General features: G+C 56.2%; 4 protein-coding genes across 4 annotated transcripts; 2 read left to right on the plus strand and 2 right to left on the minus strand.

Moving 5' to 3' along the window:
- Window positions 1-3,677: 3,677 nt before the first annotated feature.
- TRAVEDRAFT_30369 (uncharacterized protein) lies at window positions 3,678-6,302 on the plus strand. Its single transcript, XM_008042741.1, has 4 exons — window positions 3,678-3,836; window positions 3,909-4,789; window positions 4,845-5,697; window positions 5,747-6,302. The coding sequence occupies exons 1-4, from the start codon at window positions 3,774-3,776 to the stop codon at window positions 6,155-6,157; spliced, it is 2,208 nt and encodes a 735-aa protein (XP_008040932.1). The 5' UTR covers window positions 3,678-3,773; the 3' UTR covers window positions 6,158-6,302.
- Window positions 6,303-6,482: 180 nt separating this feature from the next.
- Window positions 6,483-7,169, minus strand: TRAVEDRAFT_50052 (60S ribosomal protein L44; the record flags this gene model as incomplete). Its single annotated transcript, XM_008042876.1, has 7 exons — window positions 6,483-6,499; window positions 6,546-6,610; window positions 6,664-6,749; window positions 6,811-6,931; window positions 6,992-7,022; window positions 7,078-7,091; window positions 7,153-7,169. 7 exons carry the CDS (start codon window positions 7,167-7,169, stop codon window positions 6,483-6,485), a joined length of 351 nt encoding a protein of 116 aa, XP_008041067.1.
- A 318-nt stretch (window positions 7,170-7,487) lies between these two features.
- TRAVEDRAFT_73422 (uncharacterized protein) lies at window positions 7,488-12,693 on the minus strand (the record flags this gene model as incomplete). The annotated part of the gene is made up of 21 exons (XM_008043125.1): window positions 7,488-7,764; window positions 7,822-8,020; window positions 8,072-8,145; window positions 8,200-8,280; window positions 8,333-8,479; window positions 8,537-8,651; window positions 8,703-8,808; window positions 8,862-9,039; window positions 9,100-9,417; window positions 9,472-9,645; window positions 9,699-9,819; window positions 9,890-10,329; window positions 10,383-10,516; window positions 10,568-10,643; window positions 10,694-10,742; window positions 10,796-10,978; window positions 11,036-11,122; window positions 11,173-11,237; window positions 11,289-11,437; window positions 11,490-11,928; window positions 12,061-12,693. The coding sequence occupies 21 exons, from the start codon at window positions 12,691-12,693 to the stop codon at window positions 7,696-7,698; spliced, it is 3,837 nt and encodes a 1,278-aa protein (XP_008041316.1). The 3' UTR covers window positions 7,488-7,695.
- Window positions 12,694-12,884: 191 nt separating this feature from the next.
- On the plus strand, window positions 12,885-16,867 carry TRAVEDRAFT_171322 (NMDA receptor-regulated protein 1a). Its single transcript, XM_008043126.1, has 15 exons — window positions 12,885-13,078; window positions 13,126-13,319; window positions 13,739-13,942; window positions 13,999-14,155; window positions 14,216-14,497; window positions 14,561-15,054; window positions 15,121-15,252; window positions 15,321-15,400; window positions 15,465-15,534; window positions 15,590-15,641; window positions 15,698-15,775; window positions 15,837-16,031; window positions 16,089-16,187; window positions 16,249-16,493; window positions 16,560-16,867. Exons 1-15 carry the CDS (start codon window positions 12,928-12,930, stop codon window positions 16,752-16,754), a joined length of 2,628 nt encoding a protein of 875 aa, XP_008041317.1. The 5' UTR covers window positions 12,885-12,927; the 3' UTR covers window positions 16,755-16,867.
- Window positions 16,868-16,906: the final 39 nt, after the last annotated feature.

Raw genomic sequence — 16,906 nt, forward strand, 5'->3', positions numbered from 1 at the left:
CTTGCGTGACGGCGCTTGGCAGCGTGCATGGGCGCTAATAGCTTTCGCTCGCTGCCTACGGCGGTCTAGGCGCCGTGAACGCCACCGAGCTCGTCGTGTCTACATCGCTCGTCATCGCCTTTCTGCTCGCCGTCAACGTCTGCGCGGCAACCCTTCATTTATCGCTCCAGCTTCGCCAATATCAGCTCAAATTCTTTCAGGATATACTCGCTTCCCTTTGGTGTCTTAGTAAGTACTACCTTACAAGTTATATTGATATATTTTAGATCCATACGCGCCGCGGCGCTATGCTTACTTCCTAAGTCTTTCATCAATGTTAGTTACAGTAAAATGTAAGATGTTCGTGCAATGCCGATGGGCCTCCAACTGCTTACAGTCTTCTTGATTATATGTTAAAGTGCTCGGGCTATAGTATACGCATACCGAAAGCCTCCTGCACGGTGCACGTAAGTACACGCAAGGAACTTGGGCGCCTATGATGTTGCGACGTGAACAAGGTCTCGGACGCCCTCCACTCTCATCTATATTTACTTCGATTATACAGCTGGGTTCATTAGCATGTCATATATTATCTAGAGGCTTTAATTTGCCTCCAGAGTCGGAGGATGAGCTGCTACAAGCCCACGCAGGTTCACGCAAGTTCACGCAAGTCACGCAGAGTCACGCTAACTTGGCGTCAAATTAACTTGTCCTGCCAAAACGCTAGTCCACGCAACGCTACGCTAGTTTTGTAAGGGCCACGCATGTAACTCAAGTTAAATTGTGAACCGTCATTTAGGCGGTGACCCAATGTCACGGCCTCGACAGCGCGATCATGGTCGATCGTGTTCTTCCGAGAAACGTCAAACATGCAAGTCGCCCGGGAGGCACAACACAGCCTCAACTACTAGTACTGTCGGAGTTCGTCCGCGACGCTACCCGCTCGACATTGCCTCCGAGGCCCGCATGGCCTGGAGCGTACCACCACAGGCTAACGTAGGCTGCGCCAGGGACGGCGTGTCAAGAAAACGCCGTCGAGAATATTGCGAACTACGGCAGCTCTAGCCTGCGATGTCGGACTGCCCCGCGCGCTCCCGAGCCAACCTTCCACGCATCAATGGCCTCTCCTCAAGTAGACGTCGCGAAATTTCGAAGGCCCTGTGGCTGACGTCTCCGTCGTGTCGAACTCCGGAGAGGTACAACTGCGCTGAGGCACGCCGCTCCAGACCCGATTCCTATTGTCGATACTGTCAGACAGCTGGACATACTCCTCAGGTACACGGCGACAGGGACCGGCTCTAGCGGACACCGAAGTTGCCCTCGCAAAGTGGAACGGCGGTGCCCCCGGGTCTTGCTCGTGCCATGCACTTGGAGTCCTCACGGGGCGGTTGGACTTAGTGTTGTGGACATACGTTCGCTTCCTGGGTCCCAATAAAAGGATCCCCGGCAGAACTGCACTACCCTCAGTCTCCTCCCAACACACTTCCTTCCCACCGCCTTTCTTCAACTCTTCCCCCCCCCCGCCACAAACCATGTCTACGATCACCGCTACCCTCACCGCGTCCTCTGAAGCCGTCTCCGAGTACAAGCTCATCCTTGAGAAATCGCTCAAGGACCACGAGGACATCGACGCCATCACCGAGCACTTTGCCGAGGCGCTGCAGAAGCCCGAGGTCAAAGAGCAGGCGATCAAAGACATCCGTAACCTCACCAAGACCATCAAGGAGATCAGGGCCGGCTTCGAGCACATCGCCGGCACCTTCGTCGGGTTCGACAGCGCGAAGTTCTTGGACAAGGAGAACAACGTTCTGCAGCTCGGAGGGACATGGCACGGATACTTCGAGGTTAGTGCACGCAGCTCTGAGCTTGGCTAGATGCTGACTTGTGCGCACCAGACATTCAATGTCATTGTGGAGGAAAGCTTTAAGAATGCGACCGCTGCCGCCGCGTTCATGAAGAGTTAGTACCGAATATCGAGTCTTGCGGACACGGGGCTCATAACACTACCATATCCAGTGTATAGCAACGCGCTTTTGACCGACGTCGACCAAGCGAGCTTGGGCGATCTTCAGATAGAGCTTCAGGCCTTCGTCGCGGTATGAGAGCGGCGCATATCACAACGGCCACTTTCTCATTACTGATGTCTCCCGTGTTCAGAAATTGGAGGCAAAGGCTCAGGACGCGCTGCGCACCCAGAACAACTTCGCCACCCTCGCTACGGACCTCCGTCTGTTCGAGTCCGTCGTCGAGGACGCCATCCGTAAGGCTGGCGCGCGGGTCGGAGATGACCTGACCGCTGCTCGAGCCCGCCTTTCTACGCTTCAGATCCAACTAGCCGAGTACGTTGACACGCCACCTCCTCTTGAAGACCATCGTTGCTGATTCAGTTTTGTAACCGTAGGGTGTCTAGCAAGGTTTGTCCCCTTCATAGCGGATCCGGGTGCATACTGACGCCCTCATAGATGTCCAGCATGGGGATTGCCTGCGTGTCATCGCTTGCTGTGGGCGCGGTCTCCGCTGGCATTGCTATCTTCACATTGTCTCCCGTGGCAATGTTCATGGCAGTGGTAAGTCAGACATTGTGTGTGACGATTTATGCTCACCTTACAGGGTCGTCTAGTCCTCAGTCATCAGCGCAGTTGGAACCGGCATCAAGTACGCTGAAGCAAAGAAGGAGGCCTCCAGTTCGTGCAATCCTTGCATTCTAGCGGGCTGCTTGCTAACCCTGATGTATAGGACTCGAGTCCGAGATCCAGGAATGCAACAACCAGATTGCGGAGCTCATGGCGAAGGAGGAGCTGCTCAACAAATACCGCCAGTCACTGGACGCCACGAAGAGGGACATCGAGGGCCTCGCCGGCAAGATCGACACCATTGCCGGCATTTGGCAATACGTACGCCCAGTGCTCCCTCGTCCAGGGAGAACCGCGTGACTGACTTATCTTCAGCTTAAGACCGACATGCTTCTGCTCAAGGAGCAGCTGGCTCTCTCTGTCGACCCCGACATGCCCATTACTAGGGTAAGTCACCGACCATTCTGCCTGTTACGACATTATCGCTAACCAGTGTCCTGCGACAGCGTTTCCTGAAGAAGATCGCAGCAACCCGGGAGCTCTACGTGAAACTTGGCACGCTGCTCGACATGTACGCCAAGGGTCAGGTGGAGGAGTTGTAGAGACCTAGTAGGGATTTTTTTCCCATCAGATTGGCTACGTATTGGATGGGCTTTTGTTCGCTGTTACTTGTAATTCTTGGTTGTACCTTTTCGCAGAGCAAACGGGTTTTGATAACGCGCTCTCTCGCCGACCACGCTTAGGCGGAGTTGAATGGGCTGATGTCAGTGACGCAGACTCAACCGATGACGCCAAAGTTGAAGAAGCCGACCATGAGGCTCGCCATGAGGGCGCTCATACACAGTGACAGCGTGTAGATCAGGCACCGTGATTAGAGCGCCAGCATTACTGTTGCGCGTAAACACTCATGTAAAGTTCCTGTACATGTATACCTATAATGTGTTAGTTGAGTGATTCAAAGGTGTTTGAAATTGTTTCCGCCGTGTGCGATCCTGCTTTCTTGAAGAGTTGCCCAATCGAGCGAATGGATTAGAGTTACGCGCACAGGCGCGTGCTCCACTGTCGAGCCTGCGCATCGTCGTGCTCGACGTCCTCGTTCCATCAACCGTCCCTTGTCTTTTTGGTCTCACCTTCGTTGCCTGGTACTCCTTGTTCTGATCATACACTCCCCGAATCGAGAAAACAAGAGCACAAGGTCAAGATCCAGAACAATAGCCGAAGATGAACACACGAGATAACGGCCCCGGTCGAGGCAAGCCATTCACGCCGGACAGGAGATGCCATGTACGTCCTCACCTCCGCATATATGCGCCCCTACATCCTGCTCCTTGAGCGCCATGCTAAGCAATTGAACAGTGGTTCGACAGCAATGGCCGGCCGTTCAAGCGTCTCGATGGCGGACTGGGCTGTCCGCGTGGCGGCAAGTGCTACTTCGCCCACCCCACGGACCTCGAGCACTGGCAAAAGGCAAAGCCTGGCGGAGAGCCTCCCCTGCACTACCTGACGGACGACGAATATCGCTTGATCATGGGCCGCCATCGTTCGCCCATGCGCAGTTTCCATCCCGGGCAACGTCCGCGCTCTCCCAGCCCCGGGCGTCGGCGGTCTCCCCCGCGCCGCTTCATCAGCCGCGAGCGCGAGATCCCGTCGCTGGCGTCGCGCATCCGCGGCCGCTCAGCAAGTCGCGAGCGAGAGGCCCGGCGGCTCGCCCCGCGCAACTCCAGGTCGAGGTCACCCGGGCGCGGACGGCTGCAGCGCGCCACGCCGCCGCCGCCCCGGGGCCCGCGTGTGTCTATGGGTGGGCCGCCGCCCGAAGGCCCGCGGGGAGGGAGCATGCGGAGCCCGGTCGTCTTTCCGAAGGCGGAGCCGGACGTAGCGATGCGGGATGCTACCAGGCCAGCGACGTACAGGAGAGAAGACAGTGTCGCGAGTTCACACCACCCTGCACAGCAGAATACCCCGTCAAGAACGCCCGCAAACCACGCCGGCCATACCACGGCACCAGCACAGACGCCTTCGGGAAATGCATCCTCCGTGGCGGCGTCCGCTGCCACCACCCAGTCTTCGCAACCCGATGCTATCAAAACTTTACTAGAATCCTCCGCCCTACAATGGGAACAGATCTCGTCAGCAGTCGCCGCCGCTTCATCTGTGCCGTCTACGAGGCCGAAGATGACGCCACCGTCCGGGGAGGGACTATCGGAGGATAGAGCGAAGATATGGTCGAACCGCATCGAGTGAGTGACATCTTTTACTAAGCCTGGCGTGCTCTAGAGGGCTATATTATGTTAGACTGCTCGCGGCCGCAACACGGGTGCACAACGAGTGCCGGTCTATGGAAAACGACGTACGGGACTACAAGCAGCTCGTCGAGTCATTCAGCTACCAATCGCTCCCGGCCGAGGACAGGACGGTCATCGAAGGGCACATGCATACATTGCAGGCGCAGCTCGCGGAGAAGTCCGAGGAAATGAAGAAGGCGCTGACGCAGCTCGCCGAGGCGCAGTACTGGACCACGTACGGGGACAGCTCGAGTACGGCGCCGCAGGTCGCGGGCCAGGAAATTACGAAGCATGTCCAGGGATTGAAGGTCTCCGTTTCGCAGCTGCAGTCGTTATTCACCACCGTCGGGACGCACTGGGAGTCGGTCGCGAAGTCTCTGCAGAGCAACCGGCTGTCGAATATCGGGAACCACGCTATGGATACGTCTGGGGCGCCGCAAGGAGTTGGCCAGTCGAACGCGCTCATCGCGGAGGTTATCGTGCCGAAGGAACTTGAGAAGATCAGAAACACTATCGCGTCATTCGACGTCCGTCTGAAGGCTGTGGAGAATGCGGCCGCGGAGAGCAGCGAGGTCGTCGGGGAACAGATCGACGCGCTCGTCGCAGAAAACGTCCAGGCGCTTATGCTCGCGGCTACTGGGTCCGTACAAGCGTCGCCGCCGCCTCCGCGTCCGGCGAACGCCTTGACCGCGCAACAGCGCAAGATGCTCGAGACACTACAGCAGAATGCTTCGGTAACGCAGCAACATGTCCAGCGACTATCGCAGAAGGTGACAGAAATGGCCACGGAGAATGAGCAGCTCCAGGGAGAGAACGCGCAACTCCACGCCGAAAACGTTCAGCTCAGGCAGCAGCTCAGCGAGGTGCGTCGGCTCGAATTATGCGTTGTTGTCGCTTACCTTGTGTCGTCAGTCGATGTCCATCCAACAACCTGCGGGCAGCGATTCTGCCAAACTGGATCAGATGCAGTCGGAAATGCGCGCCCTCAACGCCGCCGTGGTCGCTTATCTTGCTCAACGCCCGGCTTCAACTCCTACCTTGCCCTCCGCGGATATACTGGTCGAACAGGTCGCCGCGTCACTCCCGAGAGTAATCGTCCCGGAATTACAAGGCCTACGCGACCAAATACAAGAAACGCTTCGTACTCAGCAAACCCAATTCCTCAAGGAACTATCTTTCAATGTGTCGTCCACTCGTCAATCGGTCGAAGATATCCGCGCACTATTGGAGAAAATCCCGAACCAAGAAAGTACACCAACGGCCTCGGACTCGCCCATCAATGGAAATGAAATGAACGGAGAGGTTACGCAGGCAGAGCAGTGATGGGCGTAGCACGTTATTAGTCTTCCACCTATGCATTTTGGCGTCTTGGGAAGATCCTGTTCATGGTGTCGCGGCGCGCTCAGTACTTTATGACCTTACGTACTTATGTGTTCAGTACTGTTGTACGCGTTGCTCAGAGTCCCTCAATATGACCATATGTGCTTGTTGCAAACGGTATAGGTGCGATCGAGAAGCTCCATTCACACCCATATGAATACAATTTTGAGACGTCTGTGGCATATGCATGGAGCGTGCATACTACATAGTGCGCGGGAAGTAGATAGTGGCGGCAAGCGCACGGAGAGCAAAGAGGAGAGTGGCGAGATCAGGCAGAGACGATCACTGAATGGTGCATATGGTCGGTCAGCGGGTCGACGACGTCTCATACAGAGGGGAGCACGTACGAATTGGAGCGCAGCACCCTTCGTCTTCTTCTCACCACCGAGCTCGAAGCTGCGACGGGTGTCAACATTCGCGAGAGGGAAACGAGATGCGAAAAGACGTACTGCTTGCAGCGCTTCAGGGAAAGCTGCATCTTGTACTTGCAGACGGTGCACTCTAGCCGGAGAACGACCTTCTTCGTCGTCTTGGCCTAAACGTCCCGATCGACGGTAAATCTTCGCTCTCCTCGCTTGCTCTAGCACACGACGCACCTTCTTGTGGAAGACGGGCTTGGTCTGTCCACCGTAACCCGACTGCTTGCGGTCGTAACGGCGCTTCCCCTGCGCGGCCAACGAATCCTTGCCCTTCTTGTACTGGGTGACCTTGTGGGGGCTACGGGACGCCGGGATCGTTCATGCCTGCGCTCGTCTAGAGAAGTTCAAAGGGACTTACGTGTGCTTCCTGCACGTCTTGCCCTTGCAGTCTGCGAGCCGATATCAATACCTCCGTGCCAATTTATCTCTCCCAATTCCACTCACAGGTCCGGCGCGTCCTGCGTAGCGAGATCATAGGTCAGAACTTCGGCATATATACACCCAGGGAGCGCAACGTACTTGGGGATGTTGACCATGGCGGAAGTGTCGGCGGCGGCGTTGGCTGGCTAGATTTTGGCGTACGGCCGCTGTGAGTGATATCTGCACCTCCGACCGAAACGGCAAGCAGTTCCAGGGTTTAGGTTCAAACTCAGACAAGCCACCGAGGCACACACTGAGGCGCTCGAACAGGCGCTCATAATATAGACGCTCATGCACATCATGTTCGCTACAGCCGCGCGTGCTGGTGAACACGGAAATACATGGTTGTGTACTTGATATGACATGAAGATTCTGGCCCTCTCTTATACCCCAGTGTCAGTGTTCAAGGTATTAGCACGACGGCGATCCACAAGACAAGAGTTCTCTGACTATCGTAGCTATTTCGAGCCTCAAGGTATACATAACATAGAGATCATGGGTAGTCGTCAATAAGGGAGTACAAATAGAGCACCTACAAGAAGATAGAGCGATGCAGACACAGCAAGAGTAGGATAGCGATGGATGATACAGCACGTGTGGTGGAAAAATGAGGGGAATGGAGGACCGCATAACGAGAACGCGTCAGTCGTCTGACGCTGCCGCCTTGGCTTGTCGCTTGGCGGCTCGTTTGGCCTGCTTCTTCGCCTGAGCCTGCAATAGAGAGTTAGAAACATAGGGATGCGCGTAGTCCAGTCAATATGTACTCACTCGTGTTGAGCGCTTTTCCTCCTTGACTTCTTCCTCGTCCGGCTCCTCGTCGCCTGAGGACTCGTCGGACCGCCCCGCTTGCTTGCCGGGCGACGAGGTCGCCTTCTCCCCGTCCTCATCCTCATCATCCGACTGCTCAGGATCTGACTCTTCATCGTCAGAGTCGTCCATCTTGCGCTTCTTGGTCGGACGTGGACGCCTGTAAAGCAACTTGAGTACAGCGCCGACATAAGTGTTACAAAGGACGCACTTCGTAGAGCCGTTCGCCTTCGGCGCGGCCTTCCGCTTTACCGCTGGCTTACGCGCTGCGCGAGTCTTCTCCTGCTAAAGGTGACTATCAATGAACGGTCCCTACATGGTAGTGAAATGACGACTGACCTTCGCCTCCTGAGCCTGCTTAGACTGCTTCTCAGCCAGCCAAATTAGCGCCTCCTCCGGCAGATAAACTGTCTTCAAGATCTGGAAACAGAGGTGAACGGCTGTGGCGGGTAGAACACCTTTCACGACGGACCTGGTTGGCAGCCTCCGCGCTGGGCAGTGGCCGCAGGATATCTCCTGGTAGCCGAACCTTGCCCGGGTACGTCTCTAGATTCCAGGAGTGTGCCTTGGCGTGTGCCTTGATCAAGTGTTGCGCCAACTCTGCGCAAGCATACAAGTTCTGGCGAGAAGAGTACATGTGAGCTTGTGCGTAACGTGGCGGAGACAAGAAACAAACATCGCTGAAGGCCTGCGTCTCGGCGTCGCGCACCGTCTTCGACTTGAGCGCGAGGTGGTACAGCAGAGACACGTTCTCGTTGGAGGCGACGAGATCGAGGTAGAACTGGATGTACCTGTGGCGAGTAAGGATATGCATGTTGAGTGTACGAAGACATTGGACTTACTTCGCGATGTCAGGGAGGAACTCGTGCTCGATTCTGAAGTCGGGGTGATGTGCCATCAAGTGCAGTAGCCTAATGAACGTTGACTCGAAACGAGCCAGACGTGCACCTGAGGACACAATTATGAGTGTTGATCTTTCCTGTACGCGTTCCATGACTTACCCTTCGGCATAGCTCGTAGAGCGAACGAGACATATGCTTGCGCCTTGCTCTTCACGTCCGCCTCGGGGTCGTGAACAGACAAGAATGGCACGATGTTGTACTGTGGCGGCAACTTGCCCCTCGACAGCAGCGCGACCAGCTTGTCCAGGAAAGTCATCCGCACTTGATACACCGGATCCTGGATTAGATCCGTTTAGCCAACCGGAATGATCGCCCAAAGCCTGGGTACAAGGCTCACCTGAATCGTAAGCGCGATCTGCACAAAGTACTTCGTCACCTCCGGCACATACGTTGACACCGCTGACAGGTGTAGCATGGACGTCGCGGCCTGCAATCGCAACCGTGATTTCGTTGACGCGGTTTCCTGCGCGTCCGCTCTGAACCGGCCCTCGTATTGCAGTACCGTCGAGAACATGCGGATCACCGGCGCCGCGATCTCGCGCGCGGTCTCGGACTCCGCGTGCGCGAGGCAGCGGTTCCTGCACACTTTTAGCGCGAGCACCTTGGCACGAAGCGGCGGCGACGGGTCGTCGACCCAGTCCTCCTCAGGTCGCATCTGTGGACGTGTAAATCGCTATCAGGAAATAGGCAGTCCGAGCGAGACGCTTACCGGCTCGTCTTCGGGGTCAGCAGATGATGTGAGGACCTGCTTCACTAAGAAGGCGGTGACCACGTCGCTCTTCTGTTCGAACGCGTCGGGTGCTCGGAGCGCCAGCTGCGCCAGCACCGCGATGTGCGCGACCAACTTATCAGAATCCACGTCCTCCAAACTGTCCGCTATTGACTGCATGATGTCGTCAGCACTGTTAACGCCTCAAGGCAGAGCAGCGAACTCACGTCGACGACCTGCGCGCACAGTTCCTCCGCATTCCGCATGCACGCAATCAACCGCGCCGCGAACTTTGCGTGCCGTGGGTGTGATTCCATAACGAACCGCATCACCCGCTCGACCGTACGTCTGCCCACCAGAAAATCAAGGGTCAACACCCTCGCAGCACAACGAAACCAAAACATCACGCCACACGCACTTGTCAGTCGGAGCCAGCTTCTCGTCCCACGCGGCTGCGGCTGCGAGCGCGTGCAGGCATGCCTCGACAAGCCGCGCGTTGCGCTCGTCTGCGATCGCCTTCGAGAACTCGCCGATGTGCGCCTTGTACAGCGCCGGGCAGTGCTTCGAGATATGCGTCAGCCAGAGCTGGGCGGAGTGCGCGGCATGCTGTGCACGGCCTTCGGGTTCGCTCGACCCCGCGCCTGTGCTCCCGACGAACATCGAGAATGTCTGGCCAAGCGTTTGAGTTTGGGTTTGCGAGTAGGCGACGGCGGACGGCTCGAAGCCCTTCTGCACGCGCTTGATGAACGTGGGGACGGCGGAGGGGTTGACAAGGTGGAGTGTGCAACGTCGGAGGAATATTGACATGGTGTTGACAATGGCGGAGGAGGATTGCTCAAGACGACGCAAGAACTCGCTCTGGGAAATGCTTCAGCTATCAGTAGATATGGACGAATGATAGGATAGCGTACTCGGGCTTTGACCAGGCCCTTTAGGTCTGTTTGGATGTCCATACATGTCTTCAGCAGCTTGTACAGTCGGCCTTCGTTGAGCTTCGCAAAGGCCTGTAGGTCCTCTGAAGCCTTGTGGGGATCTGGGAATAATGCTAGGGCCCACAATTAGAAGCGCGGCGATGGGAAATATGTGTATAGCTTACATGCAGCGGCTTTCACAGAGGCGTTCAACCGCTCCGTGATTGCTTCTTCCTCCTCCGCTTCATCGATCACACCACCCTACAACGAGTTGAGCTCCGCGATACAACACCAGGCGTGAATAGACTCACGTTGTAATCAACGCATGTGTTCACAAACTTCTCGTACACGGTTGGTCGGCTACGGCGTTGTTAATCTCGGACGTGCTGGAACGGAGTAAAATGTACACTGACCTGCCCTTCAGATTGGCGAAGTTGAAAAGCGTGTTGATCGAGACTTCGTCGAGGTAGCGCATCGTGAGAAGGAGCCTGTCTGTCCATGCGACCTCGTCGATCTCGGCACCCCTTGACGACGAGGACGAAGGCAAAGTTGGCAGTGGGAGGATGTACTCCGTGAGTGTCTGCTCTGCAATTGCCCTTTGTTGCGGAATTGTTAGCGGCTATGAATGTGAAGAAACGAAGTGCAAGACTCACTTGACCTCACGGCTGACCGAGGCATTCCGTAAGACTGTTCCTGGTATCCAGGCGAACTGCTGGATCGCAGCGGGGTCGTTGTTCTCACTAAGCTGCCGTCAGATTCGGGACCATCACCCAGGTTGTATTGCACCTACATTTCCGGATATGCGAGACTATACAGCCGTCCTACTGCGTTGAAAGCCTCGACGCGGACGCTGTGCTAGAGGGGCAGGTGAGCGAGGGTATCGGACAGGCGCAATATCCAGCTTACCTTCTTGTCGAGGCCACGTCCAGCCATACCCTTCAGAACGTCAACGGAGAGGTGGTGCAGCGCCGCTTCGTAGTCAAGCTGCGAGAACAACTTGCACAGCGCAGCACGGAACTTCTCGTCTGGGTCATACAGCTTCCCTAGCAGGGCCTCTATACTCGATGTTATGAGCCCTCTCTGCCCTCGCATATGCGCAATACTCACCTTCCGTTTCTTTGCGCATCTCCGGAAGGTTCGTGATAATGCCCTTCATAGTGCCTACCCATTCCAACCGGATCGTGACGTTCTTGTCGTTCCTGCGCGAGAGCCATTGCGCCCATGTCGTAGGGTACTTGTGCACAAGGTCCATCCCGTGTTTGTCCGCGAACATCTCGCCCAGCGTTTGTGTGGCCATAATCCGTAGCTGCAGCTGTTCTACGCGGAGCTCCTCCTCAAGCTGAGGTACGACGTTGTGCAGCAACGATGGACACGCGCGGTTGAGCTGCACGATGAGGTTATGCGCAGTCTGCACTTCTTCAAAGCGCTCCTCGCGCGCCTGGTCGACGATGATATCCGTGAAGTACTGACACACGTGCCGCTGCAACTTGTCGGCCGTCGCGTTGCACACTTGAACCGCGAGGCGGTATGCAGGCTGGTCCATTTTCTGCCAAGAGGATGAGCCGTCAGTATCCACATAACAAGGACAGCGCGCCCTGTCGCCTCGCAATTGTGCGGCAGGACCCGTTTCTAGCCACAGCACCAATCACGCATTGACCACACGCGACCTGAGACTCACCGCGTGTTTGTCCATAAACTGGGCCATGATAATCTCGAGCACCTCAGACGGCAGGCTCTGGCACTCATCTATGAGCGCGATGAGGATGTCGGCCATAAACAGCTCGATTTTCTTCGCGAGGTCGCGGCGGACGAGACCAAAGAAGTCGCGGAAGATGTCGACCATGAGATCGTCGCCATTAGGGAGGTCGCAGACAAGGACGACGCTCTTGACGGTAGAGAGAGATTCGAGGAGGTGGAAGTATTCGTTGTAGTAGGGGGAGTCGGGACCCTTCAGTCCGGCGGTAAGCTGCCGGAAGAAGAACTGGAAGATATCGCGGAGTTCTGCCTGAGTGTAGGGCGCGTCTGGCGCGTAGAGGCGGAGGAGATCGGCAAGGCAGCACGCGGTGTACGCTTTCACACCGCGGTCCTTGTGGAGGAGGATGGTGGGGTTGATGAGCTCTTTGCGGACGGAGTGAAGGGAGGGGACATCGACGTGCTCCTGGTCCATGTCCGCGAGTTCCTGGTGAAGCGCTTTGAGTTTCTTCTGGAGCGCATCTGTCGCGAGACCCTTGCCGACGAGCTTGTCGCGGAACTTGAGCTTGAGCTTCTTGGTGGGCGAGGACTGGCCCTGCGTCCGTGTCTGGGCAACCATCCTCGAGGGTCGGTGGTGGCAAGTGATCGAGTGCACAAGACTCGGATCCGTTCTCCACACGGCGCGTCGCGCGTTGTTGATGTCTATTTGTTCACGCGCTCCCGCCACCCCCCGCGCCGTTAGGCGCCCAAAGCATTATACACAGGCCGCGCTGCAGTGGTGGCTGCTTTCCTCGTCTCCGCCTCTGCTTTCGCATTCGTCGCTTTTGCTCTTGCTTTCATCTTCGTGCTCGCCATGCCACCCGCAGGCATCCCCGCTTCACGAGCGCTGCCGTCCAGGGAGTCTGGGCTTTTCAAGGAGGTCCTCCACTACTACGAGGACAGGCAGCTCAAGAAAGGTCTCAAGGCTGCAGACACTATCCTCAAAAAGTTCCCCAACCATGGCGGTGTGTCTCGCGCCCCTTCTGGCTAGTCGACGCTCATGGTCCTCCAGAAACGCTCTGTATGAAGGGTCTCATCCTGACCCACATGGGTCGCCGCGACGAGGGTCTTGAGCTGGTCAAGCAGGGTGTCCGCTATGACCTCACCTCCCATATATGCTGGCACGTCTTTGGCCTCATCCAGAAAGGCCAGAAGAATTACGACGAGGCTCTCAAGTCCTACACCCAGGCACTTCGCTTCGACAAGGTGAGTCGAACGCTGATTGCATCCGTATACGCGTCCGGCGCCTTCACCGATCACCTCTATGGGATCGGCGAAGTCATCCAAAAGGCTGCTCGATGTCTGCATGCGGTAGAGTTACTCCCAGTTGAACTTAGGTGGTTGGAAATACCTTGCTTCCTCAGTTTGGAAGCCAGAGCCCATTCTAGGCCTCTGAGAGTCACTGCATGTCAGATATACAGAAGCCATAAATTTATGATCGCGCACTGTAACAAACATAGCTGCATTCGCGTGGTCGTCCGTGGTCGTGCGCAGCGCCTCCTTCACACATACGGTGCCTGGACATACGGTGCCGACATGATGCAAATTTTGTGCATATACGGACCATGCGGCTACACAAAGACAATTTGATTTACTACAGATATGCTGACAGGTTTCGCCCTCAGGAAAACATGAACATACTCCGCGATGCGGCCCATTTGCAGACACAGCTGCGACACTATGATGCGCTGGTCGAGACTCGCCACACACTCCTCCGCCTGCGTCCCCAGCTGCGACAAAACTGGATCGCGCTTGCTGTTGCATACCATCTGAGCGGGAATATCCTAGAAGCCAAGAATGTGCTCGAGCAGTTCGAGCGGATAGTCAAGGTATGCCGTTTGCTCGATGCCGCGGAGCATTGTGTAGATGCTCACTTCATGCGTAGAATGTGCCGGACTACGACGTTGAGATGTCTGAGGTCCTGCTTTATCATGTACGCGTCCTTGAAGAGCTCGGCGAACATACGGAGGCGCTTGGGCTTCTAGATACCAGTGCCAAGTCGCGCGCCATCATTGACCGCGTTGCGATCATGGAGTTCCGAGGTGAGCCCCAGCGGACTTCGCAGTCAGGTAGGTGCAGATGCTCATGCAGACACATCTCAGCGCGGTTACTTTCGAAGCTGGGCAGTTCGGAAGCGCAACAGGCCTGGCAAGGCTTGATTGAGCAGAACGCGGACTCATATGATTACTACAAGGGCTTCCTCTCGAATAACGGCATTGACATCGGTGGGTTGCATCCACTCCTCCATGTATATACACCTAATGTGTATGCAGACGCGCTCACGGATGAGACCCGGAGCAAAGCCCTGAAGACTCTCCGTGATTTCTCTGAGCAATTTACCCGCGCTGCTGCTCCTTTACGTCTTGCGCTGACCGTTGCTACGGGTACGTCTACACCTCCTACCCAACCACCCGCATGATTCACAGCGAGCGCTCACCTCCGCACAGGGGACGAGTTCAAGGAGCTCGTCGAGCCTTATCTCCGCACGCGCCTCGAGAAAGGCGTTCCCTCATTATTCACTGACCTCAAGGCGCTCTATCGCAGCCCAGAGAAGCGGGACACGCTTGAGGCCGTAGCGCACACACTTCTTGACTCACTTGCACACGCGCCCGACGCGCCGTGCCCATCGACCATCGACCCAACGATGTATGTGTGGACGCTTTATTTCCTCGCGCAGCACCACTCGCACTTGGGACAGCACGAGAAGGCACTGGAGCTTCTGGACGCGGCAATCGCGCATACACCTACCCTACCTGAGCTGTACATGTTCCGTGGTCGCGTGCTCAAGCGTTGCGGAGATCCATTCGGAGCGGCGAGGTGGGTAGACCAAGCGCGACTGCTGGATTTGCAGGACCGGTTCCTCAACGCGCGATGTGGGAAGTACCGGTTGAGGGCGGGGCTTGTCGAGGAGGCTGTCGAGGTCTTCGGCTTGTTTACCAAGGTACGGCGTGAGAGATCCACGAACGTCTTCGAGTGCGTTGCGCTCACAAAGACGGGCGTTTTCTAGAAGGATGCGCCGAGCCCTTCACAGGATCTCGAGGACATGCAGTCACTGTTGTACCTCACGGAGGAGGCGGACGCGCAGCTGCGCAACGGTAACTACGCCATGGCACTGAAGAAGTACACGGCGATCCAGAAAGTGTGTCCGCCTGTACCATGGTGTGGCATTTCGGGACTTACTTCTGTGTTGTCGCGGTGTCACTCTAGGTCTTTGATGACTTCGAGGATGACCAGTACGACTTCCACGGCTACTCCGTGCGAAAGTTCACCGTCAACATCTACCTGAAGTAAGTGCTACCCATCAATTCCTTTGTAATGTGAATGGTGTGCTTACCTTGCTGTATTGTAAAGCCTGCTGAAGTGGGAGGACACTCTGCGATCGCATCCCCAATACGTTCATGCCGCGATCGAAGCGTCCCGCGTAAGTCAACTGTCTTCCTTCTCACACCGAATGGTGGTATCAATGAGCCCCAAAGATACTCGTCAGGTTGCATGACGATCCCACAATCGCCACTTCCGCTTCTCAAAGTCAGTGCAGCTATACCCATGACAAGACACGCCGAGTCGCTGATCATATTTCACAGCGCTCTCGGATGCAGAGAAGAAGGCGAAGAAAAAGGCGAAGAAGGCTGAGAAGAAGGTGCAAGAGGAAGCTAAGAAAAGTATGAGTCGCTACGTTTATGAATGCCTGATATATCGTTCTCACCTTAGTCCCCTGCCCAGCTCCTGGTACGGCTACGAACGAGGATAAGGGCCTCGACGCAAGCCCACCGAAGGATGATGACCCTGACGGGAGCAAGCTCCTGCAGGCACCCGAACCTCTTGAGCGTGCCGCTAAATGGCTTAAGCCGCTCAGTACGCTGGCAGCGAATAACGTCGAGGCGTGGATTGCGATCTATGATGTTGCGATACGACGAAGTAAGTGTCTGCTGCGTACTCGTGTGCGGGGGCCGCCATTGATCTAGGCGCCTTCAGAGAAGTACACCCAAGCATTGCAGGCTCTCACCCACGCGCATAGTCTGAGTGCGGACTCGCCACAATTGCATGTCCGGCTAGTCGACTTCAAGAAGCGATGTAAGAAGCGGTTTCCAATGCTCTACGCTTGATACCGGTGCTTACTCAAAACTTGTTGCAGGGTCATCACTGACTGAGAAGCCGTCAGAGAACGTCGCAGTCGCAGTGTCGCCGTTGCTCTCGAAGCTCGTGCCGGACGAAGTGTCCCTCGAGCTCTTCAACTCGCAATATCTCCAAACCCACTCGTCTCGCGGAGATGCGATTCTCGCTGCCGCGCAGGTGTCGCGTATACTGGATGCGCCGCGAGAAGAGGTAGAGGGTGCTGTCTTTAGCGCACTAAACGCCGACGTCGAGCTCAGGCTGGAGGTATGCTTGTCCCTTTGAACTATGCGCGACGAGCCATCGGATGCTGATCACACTCACGCTTTGCAGACCGCTGTTGCCATCGACTCCTTCCTGTTGGAAATCAAGTCTCCTCGTGTGGACGAGTTCCGGGCAGGGTGCCAGCCACGGTTCGGGCTCGCAACCCTGTTTGCCCCGCGCGCGGAGCTGCCTGAGCTGCGTAAGAGCGCAATTCAGCGTGCCATTGCGGAGACGAATGCGGAGAAGGACGAGGTCATTAGCTGAGGGACCTACATCTGCTTCTGCTGTGTACATATTGCCACGTACATAGATCGTGTCGCATTCTAGTGTAGCTCTAGCAACACCAGTGCTTTGAATATCTGCTATGTTATGAAAGCCCCGCGAGGACTCACGTCAAACCGTTCACGACCGTCCTG

This window comes from Trametes versicolor (genome assembly GCF_000271585.1).
Source record: "Trametes versicolor FP-101664 SS1 unplaced genomic scaffold TRAVEscaffold_9, whole genome shotgun sequence".
In the NCBI taxonomy this organism is placed as follows: domain Eukaryota; kingdom Fungi; phylum Basidiomycota; class Agaricomycetes; order Polyporales; family Polyporaceae; genus Trametes; species Trametes versicolor.

Excerpts from the sequence above, each read along its gene's own strand:
- TRAVEDRAFT_30369 (XM_008042741.1), top strand. The coding sequence starts at position 3,774 with ATGAACACACGAGATAACGGCCCCGGTCGAGGCAAGCCATTCACGCCG. Across the intron at positions 4,790-4,844 it reads ATATGGTCGAACCGCATCGA|ACTGCTCGCGGCCGCAACAC; the intron begins GTGAGTGACATC and ends ATATTATGTTAG. Across the intron at positions 5,698-5,746 it reads TCAGGCAGCAGCTCAGCGAG|TCGATGTCCATCCAACAACC; the intron begins GTGCGTCGGCTC and ends TTGTGTCGTCAG.
- TRAVEDRAFT_171322 (XM_008043126.1), top strand. The coding sequence starts at position 12,928 with ATGCCACCCGCAGGCATCCCCGCTTCACGAGCGCTGCCGTCCAGGGAG. Across the intron at positions 16,188-16,248 it reads AGTCGACTTCAAGAAGCGAT|GGTCATCACTGACTGAGAAG; the intron begins GTAAGAAGCGGT and ends AACTTGTTGCAG. Across the intron at positions 16,494-16,559 it reads ACGTCGAGCTCAGGCTGGAG|ACCGCTGTTGCCATCGACTC; the intron begins GTATGCTTGTCC and ends CACGCTTTGCAG.